Raw genomic sequence first — 10,789 nt, 5'->3', positions numbered from 1 at the left:
AAACCGCAGGAGATGATGATGAACGGGTTTATCGAAACTTGATTGGATGAGCCTATCGGTAATAGCGATTTTAGTGTGTGCATTTATTGTTCATAGTGGTGTGAAATGTGGTTGGGGTACGACCGACAACCCGTCGGGGCGAATTTCGCACTGGGGTACTCAAAATTTGAAGAATTTAAGACGTTTCCATAAGTTTTTAAGGTATGGATAAGTTCTAAAAATCCGGTTCTCCTTATCCGGGTCATTAACTCCATATGGTCCAAGAAAGCTGGCACACTACCTTTAACCCTCACCGGCCGAGGGGGAGGCGGATGCTGCCCCCCCCCCCCCATAGGTTTTTTTTTTCGCGATAGCTCCGAACACGCTGGCGATAGAGAGCTGAAACTTGGCATACCTGACCTTTGATTCAAGCCGGATCTTTTGACACCAACCGCATTTTTGGGTCAGGTCAGGTCACTGACCTATGACGTCATAAGTGAACCTCTGCAGGTCTTCAGATGTCGCAACTTCGCAACGCCCTCACTGCCAGAGGAGATGTCACATGGAAATGAAACTTGCAGGATCTAGTATCCATTATGAGTCTCACAATTTGTATATCTCGGATTTTTCCTGAAGGTCATATGAGGTCAGGTCATTTTCGTGACCTCACCATTATAAGTCAATGGGGAAAAATGAAAACTGCTATTCTGGCGCCGGGAACGATCTCCAACTATCTCAAGCACACAGAATCGTGATTTGATGCACTCCTTGCAAGGTCAGATGCGTCACTTTTGCAATGTTGACCTTGCGTGACGTCATTTATGACGTCATCAAGGTCATATTAGTTTTTCGTCAATAACTCTTGATCAAATTGAGCTAGCGAGTCGGGAAAGCCACCAATGGACTCAGAAAGACCTGCCGAATCGAATGATATGCGACATGACCTCTTTTGACCAACTTCGTGACCTGGGGGTGCTGACCTGACTGACCTTGACCTGAGGTCAACACCCCAAGTTGACCTGACCCGGACAAAAAGTATATCATTCGACGCGCCTGAGCGAGGCGAACACGATGCTGCCAAAATTGCGGCTCTGCGGCCGTTTTTTGCGAAGTTATTCACCAAAAACTGAACCGTACCTTGGGGCACTTGACCTGACCTCAGAGGTCACCGGTTGACCTAGGACCTTAAAATAGGGTACCAATCTCTGCGTCTCGTAACGGCGCACACGCTCGTTTTTTCCGCGACGCGCTAGCTCCACCAGGGGCGAAACGGCGAGGGGGGTCGTACCCGCCCTCCCCCCCCCTCGGCCGGCGCGTATGTAGAAAACCAATAGGTCCGGCGAGGGTTAAATCAACAAGCCACAGAGGGGTCGGTGTGTTCTGAGTATTATGTCGTAGTGTAGATGTAATCATCTTTCAAGCATGATACTAAACTACAAAGTGCAAATGACTGCAAAATTGGCCTTTTATCTACTGACTGCCTATAACTAGAACTTATACGAAATGGGCGACTAACCGGTTTGTACTTTGAATTTGCATCGCTACCTCAGTCAATTGTTTACTCGAATTGGACTTTTTAACCTCGAAGTAAATTAAATCTACCATGCTATTTTTTGCTGTTAGCAAAGCGGAACATCCGTTCGAGAAAACAAAATCGATGACACTGTTATATTATAACCATTATCATTTTTGGATGCAGCAAATAGCCCGATGCCACTTTTCCTTACGCTCTACTCTGATTTATTTCTTTATTACAATGCTCCCCACGGAAGGAGCGAAAGGTGAGATAGGAGTTTCGTTCCAGCTGTGAATACTCTGTTAATTAACACAATTGACATTATTCAATCATTCAATATTGAAAACCGTTTATCCGAATTTTATGCGAAAGTCCTCTTGGCCAACTTGTCGTTTCTTGGCTCTATTCGCCAAAGCCACATTGACAGTATGAAAAAAATCAGAAGCATTAACAACTCCAGGAAATGTTTTTATTGTATTTTAGCGTTCAACGGGTATATGTTATGTGTTACATATCCACAAGTGCTTAAATAAATTAGAATGGGTGAAGGTGACGCTGTCAAAATGCGTTGCGGAGTAAGTTTTGGACAGTTGCATGAGGAACAAAATGCACATATGTATATCGCAGACCACCTTACATCTTGCTGACATAGCTACTATTTTTTCAGCCGCGGTATCCGCCATATCCGCCATATCCACCGTGTCCACCGCCGTATCCACCGCCGTATCCACCGCCGTACCCACCGCCGTATCCGCCATGTCCACCGCCGTTTCCACCACCGTATCCGCCGTATCCGCCGTATCCGCCGTATCCGCCGTGTCCACCGCCGTATCCGTAGCCTCCGCGGTGACCTCCGTAGCCTCCACGGTGACCTCCGTAGCCTCCACGGTGACCTCCATAGCCATAGCCTCCACCGGGGGCAGCCAGGGCGGCGGCCACCAGGGCACAGAGCAGCACGATCAGAGAGAAGGTTCTCATGGTGTGTGTTCGCTGTTGGGGCGAGCCGGGGTGTGAATGACTGGCCGTTCGGTGGCCGACACTATATATAGTCGGCAGGTGACCGTGGTGACGTCACGGGTCGTGCCGTGACACGACACGACCCCCGGGGAGCGTGGACTTGGCCGAGATACTGATCTGGTGCTAACCGCCACACCCTTTAGCCCTCGCCGGACCTATTGGTTTTCTACATACGCGCCGGCCGAGGGGGGGGGGGGGGCGGGTACGACCCCCCCTCGCCGTTTCGCCCCTGGTGGAGCTAGCGCGTCGCGGAAAAAACGAGCGTGTGCGCCGTTACGAGACGCAGAGATTGGTACCCGATTTTAAGGTCCTAGGTCAACCGGTGACCTCTGAGGTCAGGTCAAGTGCCCCAGGGTACGGTTCAGTTTTTGGTGAATAACTTCGCAAAAAACGGCCGCAGAGCGCCGATTTTGGCAGCATCGTGTTCGCCTCGCTCAGGCGCGTCGAATGATATACTTTTTGTCCGGGTCAGGTCAACTTGGGGTGTTGACCTCAGGTCAAGGTCAGGTCAGCACCCCCAGGTCACGAAGTTGGTCGAAAGAGGTCATGTCGCATATCATTCGATTCGGCAGGCCTTCCTGAGTCCATTGGTGGCTTTTCCGACTCGCTAGCTCAATTTGATCAAGAGTTATTGACGAAAAATTAATTTGACCTTGATGACGTCATAAATGACGTCACGCAAGGTCAACATTGCAAAAGTGACGCATCTAACCTTGCAAGGAGTGCATCAAATCACGATTCTGTGTGCTTGAGATAGTTGGAGATCGTTCCCGGCGCCAGAATAGCAGTTTGAATTTTTCCCCATTGACTTATAATGGTGAGGTCACGAAAATGACCTGACCTCATATGACCTTTAGAAAAAATCCGAGATATACAAGTTGTGGGACTCATAATGGATACTAGATCCTGCAAGTTTCATTTCCCTGTGACATCTCCTCTGGCAGTGAGGGCGTTGCGAAGTTGCGACATCTGAAGACCGTGCAGAGGTTCACTTATGACGTCATAGGTCAGTGACCTGACCTGACCCAAAAATGCGGTTGGTGTCAAAAGATGCGGCTTGGATCAAAGGTCAGGTATGCCAAGTTTCAGCTCTCTATCGCCAGCGTGTTCGGAGCTATCGCGAAAAAACCCTATGGGGGGGCGGCACCCGCCCCCCCCCCCCCTCGGCCGGCGAGGGTTAATGTCATGCGGACATGCCAACAAATAACTTTCTCGCACTTATCAGAGCTCCTAGTTTTTTTTTTTCACGCGTGGCTGCTTGTATTGAGCTATACTTTATAGATAGTTTCGTACACAGCCAAGGTTTTTCTTAAATCTGGAACTATTCTATTGTAGCTATTTCCAATTGTTTCTTATGATTGTGGGCCACCAGTATTTTTATCAGCACCTTTTTACGCCCAAATTAGGCGGAAGTGCACGCGTTTCAGTGATAGTGCAGGTGAATTCGACGGTTCGGCATAGTTCGTTCATGTATTGAATCGCGGCACGATATTGGTGATTGTGCATGTGCACCCTACTCCGTCATAGTGCAAATAAAAGTGGCCTAGGTGCAGACATATTAGACTTAGCGCAAATAATTCGTCACGTTACATCATTTTCGACACACGGCATTACGGCAATGCTCAACTAAGTCTGACAAAGTATAAATACACCTTTTTACGGCCAAAATATAGAAAAAGTGCCACACAGTTCAATAATAGTGCAATCGATTTCGACAGTTCGGCGTGTGCACCGCTAGTTCGGCAGAGTGCATGGTATTCAGTAATGAAGCACACATTTCAAAAACAGAGTAATCAATTTAGAAGATAGCGCGTTCAAATTCAGTGGACCGTAGGTTCAATTTCGTCACAGCGCAGGGTTTCGTCATGTGGCATGATATTCGGCGTCCCGCAAAGCAGAGCATTTAGGCCATATTAAATTAAATTCGCTGCTGGATTGGGAACATATTTTTGAAAGCCCCCTATCTGTGTGTCAAGAGTATCGTGAATCTTGGTCAATGAGCTGCTCAAATGCAGCTTCAGCTCTCAGGAATAACCTTAACATTAGTCTCGCTCTAAGAACTCGATGTCACGGTCAAGTGGCGGTCACGTGGCATTCAGGGCTTCTGAATCGGCTGCATAGCTTCGTTGCTGGTTCAAAAAGATAAGAAATGCTATGGATTTTTGTTATCGCCTTTCAGCATCGTGACAAATTTGATTGAACAAAACCGAAAAAAATATTGCTCACGCCGAAGTTGAAAGCACCCGACGAATTATGTGCACAGTGCACTATGTCTTATATGATTGAAGCTAACGCAGTCAGATGAGACATAAAATACCCTCTACGTTTTGCATCAAGAACAGTGCGTATGCCCCAGTGACTTTTTTTGCGTTGCTGACTGCCTTCGATTGTCATTGGAGGCTCAGGTAGGGTGAAATGTCAAAAACAAATTGTTGTTGCTTATTTATGCAACGCCGGTCTTACAAAACAGTGCCTAAATTACATGCGGCACCCCGAAATTGAAGCGATCTGACGAATAGTTAATGTGCGCCAACATCTCTGAACCTGAGCCACTTTTACCTGCACTATGACGAAATGGCTGCACTATGACGAATATTGTGCTCCGATTCGATATGCAAATGCACTACGCCGTACTGTCGAAATCGCCTGCACTATTATTGAAATGTGTGAACTGCCGCCTAAATTGGGCGCAAAAAGGTGTAGGTGATTAGGGTGATCGACGCATTTTATTCGATGCCTTTACATGAAGCATTAACTGTCATCACGTCACTGACTCATGACTGAACTATCACCGTTGTTAGCGTATAACATCTCGAGGTTCTTGGGCTCGAGCATTGTTTCAGCGCTCTCATTGGCACCAATCAATGTAGTCACGAATACGATACAGTTCTTAGCTGCCCACCGCCGCAGCTGCCGCTGTCTCTCTTTTTCCCGATACTCTTCGTTTTCCCTCCTCCGTCGCTGCCGCTGCCGCTCTCTTTCACGGTATTCCTCGCTCTGCCGCCTTGCCTGTTGCCGTTGTCGCTCTTTTTCACGGTACTCTTCGTTTTGCCGCCTCTGCTGCTGCCTCTGCCTGTCACTTTCCCGGCGGGCCTCGTCTTTTTGGAGCTTGACTAGGAGCTCCGCCTCAACTGCCCGGAGCAGCTCTTCGGCTGCCCCCGGCTGCTGAAGACGCAGCAGCTCAGCCTGACGCCGCTCTTCAGCGCGTCTCGCCCTGTATCGTCGCTGACGCTCTCCCAGCCAGCAATTCGCTTGGGCTAAACTATGGCAAACGTCGGGCAGCTTGGGCTTAGCTTGGGTTTGCCCACTGCGATCAAAACCAATGCATTTTTTACTTGGGCTGAGCTTGGGCATGCCGCAGCTATGCCCGAGTGTGCCCAGCTGCAGCTCAGCCCGACATCCGCCCGCGCAATCAAAGCAGGCTCAACTTGGGCGGAGCGCGGGCTGATCAAGCTGGTTGTCTCCTTTGGCTAACTGGAGTAAAGCCGGAGTTGAGCCATACTTGATCGGCTGTTCACGCATGCGCATTTCTGCGCCAGTCACGTTTTGCTCGGGCTTACATCGGGCTACCGCCAATCGTCGCACAACTAGGGCTAAGCTACGGCTGTCCGGAGCTCGCAGAGCGGGCATACCTCCGGCGGAGCATGGGCTTTAGTCGGCGTTTTTGTGTCATACGCCGACTTTAGCCCAAGCCCTAGCCGACTTTAGCCCGACTAAAATCTCGGGCTAGCCGCACTTTAGCCTGCTTGGGCCGGGAGTAAAATTGCTGGCTGGGCTGCAGCCCGTCGGCGGTCGGCCGCCGTGGGCCGCCTTAGCCGTGGCATGGTGGGACTGCGGGCTCACCTGGAAGGTGGAAGAACAAAGGCTTTGATATGGACATATGTAGGCATTGGTGAAGAGGAAAACATATTGCTATTTTTTATTGGGTTTAGAGGTTTCCTGCTCACATGAATAATGATTTTTTTCCACAAAACGGTCACTCGGATCACTGCCATGCCGTCTTCATGTTTTGAAGCTCGCATTGGAATTTGATGGGACACAGACTCACCTGACGAGAGATTTCCGGCGCTCACAGGAAGAGCAGAACGTTGACACTATTAAAAAGTATAGAATCCCATTAACTCAAACACTCATGCAGACGCAGAGGCAGACATCTGACGCCGATAAATACTGACACCGACAGCCTTGATCAAGTCATTTGCACGTGCAATCAACAATGCAAGCTATATTGCGCTCAACAAGTAAATATTTCGGGGCAGATCACGTGAACAATGGAAATCCTTACCTATCGACCGCTGGCAATCGTGTGCGATATATGTCATGGAAATCGCGTCGAATGAACTGTACGATGTGAAACTGGTAATGAGATGGCTTCTCACATCAGGTGCCAGAAGGACAATGTGAAACAGGGCCTAGCATCTTTTTCAGTTAATGCAACATCTTAATGCATAACATCAATCAATGTAGCAGTGGAGTAGCTGGAAATAAGATGGCAATAAAAAATAAAAACATGCTTTATCAAAAAAGCAGTAATTATTTTACCGCGTAATCCGACGTTATCGGTATCGAACTTGTGTGATCAGGCGTTCAAAGTAAAATGAGGGTGTGGCGGTCACCACCAGCCCCCACCCCCGAGCCTCGGGGAAAATTCATACTCCCCCGGGTCACGGGTGTCGTGTCGTGTTACCGCACGACCAGTGACGTCACCACGGTCACCTGCCGACTATATAGTGTCGGCCGCCGAGCGGCCAGTCACCGTTCCATGCTTCTATCCTCAGGATACTGTAATCCTTCTCCTCCACGCCACAAACCTCTCCGGGCTAGACAAGCAACTTTATCTCATGCGGGCTGCTCCCTTGGAGCGGCACCGCCGCGCTGCTGCTCCCGAGGGAGCGCACCCCGTAGCCGGGTGCAGTGAGTGCCGTGGGGCTCGGTGGCCTGTCCTCTGGACGGGCTCAGCCCCGGCGACTCACTAGGGTGCCTGCCCAGACCAATGTCTCCCCCTACATCCTATCATCCTCCCGGCTCTGAAATGGTCTTAATGGACCGAAAGGGCCTAACCCAACAAAACAAACAAACAAACAAAGCGGCCAGTCATTCACACCCCGGCTCGCCCCGACAGCAAACACACACCATGAGGACCTTCTTTCTGATCGTGCTTCTCTTTGCCCTGGTGGTCGCCGCCCTGGCTGCCCCCGGTGGAGGCTATGGCTACGGAGGTCACCGTGGAGGCTACGGAGGTCACCGCGGAGGCTACGGAGGTCACCGTGGAAGCTACGGAGGTCACCGTGGAGGCTACGGAGGTCACCGCGGAGGCTACGGACACGGCGGATACGGTGGTGGACACGGCGGACACGGCGGACATGGCGGATACGGTGGTGGATACAGCGGTGGACAAGGCGGATACAGCGGTGGATACGGTGGTGGACACGGCGGATACGGTGGATACGGAGGTGGACACGGTGGATACGGCGGATACGGCGGATATGGTGGATACCATGGTTAAATCCTGTCCATGACAAACTCAGTAATACATCTTATGAACAGCAACATCTATGCCTTTTTGCTGTATCTGCGGTGTTCCATATGTATATCTGCGGTCAACCAAACGCCAAACGCATTTTTTTTGTATTCAGCCAGTATCGATTAAATATGTGGTATATAAGAGCTTATTTTGTTATATAAAAGACAAGAGCTAAATGTTTGTATGCATTTCATCATATAAGACTCTGGAGCAAAAAATAAGAAAGACAAACAGACAAAGCTGGTCATTTGCAAAGTAAACGCCCCTTTCTCTCCTGCTTATTGTTATAATTATCTTTTTTTACAAAAGATTTACCGCGAAAGCCACTGTTTTTTACGGTTACCTATAATAATACAGCGGATATGGATGATTTTCCATATTCTTTTATACTTTTACCACATATTTATTGCTCAGAGTTTAGCTATGCAGAAATTATTGTCGGAGAATTTAAATGCATAATTTTGTCGTGCCCATCAAAGCTGGGCACGGCCTGTTTCACTCTATAATGACTTCAACTGACTACGGCCGTTTCCAACACCCACAGGCTATACCTGTCAGATATCCACATATAGCATCAAGCCATGGAGCGAATCGAGCCCGTGCTCTCACCCCCTTGAGTCCAATGCTCTACCAACTGAGCGACGGGATAGGCTTCGAGTACTTTGCCGAATTTGTAATCTCTTGTAACAAGCGTCTTAGGCTAGTGTCGCGGTAGCATGCTTCCAAATGCATGTGTCTATGAAAATTCATAGTTTAATGAAATTTCATATTCATGTGTCAAATGCATGCTCTCCGAAGTGTTCGACGTCATTTTCAAATGAAAATTTGTGTAGACTAATAGGAGGGTAGAAGTGTTGAGGGAGTAATTAAGTTATTTGACAATATGCAAATTCTGGACATAAAGAGAGTGAAGCTGTACGTGATGTTAGGTACATATTTATCACAGATGGGGACACGGCATGATACTTTTCACTCCTGTATTATACTACGTATTTACAAATAATATTTGTACATAGGTAGACATAGGTAATCAAAATGCGGAAGTAATTTTCACCTGCCTGAAACCACCAATGATATTCGAAAATGGCAAGAAACGGAATATACCTAAATCGAATTTTATTTTGAAATGCTACTCGTTGGAGGTATGCTGTGGCTAGTTTGACCATTATGCAAGATGCTGAAAAATGACCTTTTGCTCATGTTACGTTAGTGAAATGATAATGAAATAAATTTTCAATTTTTATTTCAATATTTTTTGGGCCTTATTTCACAATCATTTCTCTACCGCAGCATGAGCATAAGGTAATTTCTCAACATCATGCGATGCTGCTCATGAAAAGTAGAGAAATTCGGCCCAGGCAACAGAAAAGTATTTTTAAGCATCTTTAAGCATTTATTGGAAACAGGAAAATGTCAGTATTCTAAACAGTTGTTGCCCCTTAAGCCCCAAACTTGCGACTTAAAGGACAGTATAGAATGTAGATAACGATGAGAACAACCGTATGTCACTTGTCACGTCAACATCGGCTTCGTAGTTCTCAAAGAAATCAAAGTGATAGGCGAATAGGCTCTTCTCAATAGTTTCAAGAATTCAGCAAGCCCACCAGTGATGAGAAAGAATCAGGACACGCGGCCTTAAAGATCCATGGTTATATATTATGATTTGCACACCATGTGCGGTAGTGATGCATTTTGCATGAAACGTTGCCATTTTTCGATCCTTCCGAAATCTCTTTTAGGGTAAACTAAGCTCCCCACCATTTTTTATCACCAACTTACTCGCATTAAACACATTAGATGTATTTATAAATGTTTATTGCAGTTGTCTTAGCTAGCAAACGCCTCAAGACATAACCATCATGCACAGTGCACACGAATGCCCTCTCAAATATGAGGGTATTCATGATGAAAGGCGATAGATCTTATTTAGCCGTGGTATCCTCCGTATCCGCCGTATCCACCGTGTCCACCGCCGTATCCACCGCCGTATCCGCCATGTCCACCGCCGTATCCACCGTATCCGCCGTATCCGCCGTGTCCGCCGTATCCGCCGTGTCCACCGCCGTATCCGCCGTATCCGCCGTGTCCACCGCCGTATCCGTAGCCTCCGCGATGACCTCCGTAGCCTCCACGGTGACCTCCGTAGCCTCCGCGGTGACCTCCGTAACCTCCGCGGTGACCTCCGTAGCCTCCACGGTGACCTCCGTAACCATAGCCTCCACCGGGGGCAGCCAGGGCGACGGCCACCAGGGCACAGAGCAGCACGATCAGAGAGAAGGTTCTCATGGTGTGTGTTCGCTGTTGGGGCGAGCCGAGGTGTGAATGACTGGCCGCTCGCTGCCCGACACTATATAGTCGGCAGGTGACCGTGGTGACCGGTGACGTTACGGAACGTGCCATGACACGACACAACTACCGGGGAGCGTGATTTTTGCCGAGATTTGGGGCACATGTGGGGACTGTCACACCCTCTTATTATGTAGGTTACCTGAGCCACAAATGTCTTTTTTTAAGTGAAGCAGTACTTTCATTCTCCAAAGAACCCGACTGATGGAAGATTTTCTGGTGGTGTTCTAATTTCTTTTGCAGGTTTCTGCAGTCGGAATACGTATACCTTTGGAACACATCTAGCAGGGAGCCATTTTGGTAATGACTGCAATCCTTTTGTTCCAGATAAAGCAGCTTATATTTGTATTGCTGTTTAGTAGCAATAGCGAGTGTAGGTATTGAGTATGTGTGTGATTTTGAGGAGT

General features: G+C 48.3%; 1 protein-coding gene and 1 long non-coding RNA gene across 2 annotated transcripts; both read right to left on the bottom strand.

Moving 5' to 3' along the window:
- Positions 1-2,158: 2,158 nt before the first annotated feature.
- Positions 2,159-10,388, bottom strand: LOC122365541 (glycine-rich cell wall structural protein 1.8-like). The gene is made up of 3 exons (XM_043336831.1): positions 9,998-10,388; positions 7,646-7,828; positions 2,159-2,541 (listed from the first exon to the last, which is right to left on the bottom strand). The coding sequence occupies exons 1-3, from the start codon at positions 10,320-10,322 to the stop codon at positions 2,159-2,161; spliced, it is 891 nt and encodes a 296-aa protein (XP_043192766.1). The 5' UTR covers positions 10,323-10,388.
- LOC122365544 lies at positions 3,964-6,732 on the bottom strand. Its single transcript, XR_006253769.1, has 2 exons — positions 6,561-6,732; positions 3,964-6,355 (listed from the first exon to the last, which is right to left on the bottom strand). It is a non-coding gene; the product is annotated as an uncharacterized LOC122365544 (long non-coding RNA).
- Positions 10,389-10,789: the final 401 nt, after the last annotated feature.

This window comes from Amphibalanus amphitrite, unplaced genomic scaffold (assembly GCF_019059575.1).
Source record: "Amphibalanus amphitrite isolate SeventyFive unplaced genomic scaffold, NRLGWU_Aamphi_draft 000747F_arrow, whole genome shotgun sequence".
Taxonomy (NCBI): Eukaryota; Metazoa; Arthropoda; class Thecostraca; order Balanomorpha; family Balanidae; genus Amphibalanus; species Amphibalanus amphitrite.
Note: the sequence above shows the minus strand (reverse complement) of the source record. Positions and strands in the feature narration are given on the sequence as shown.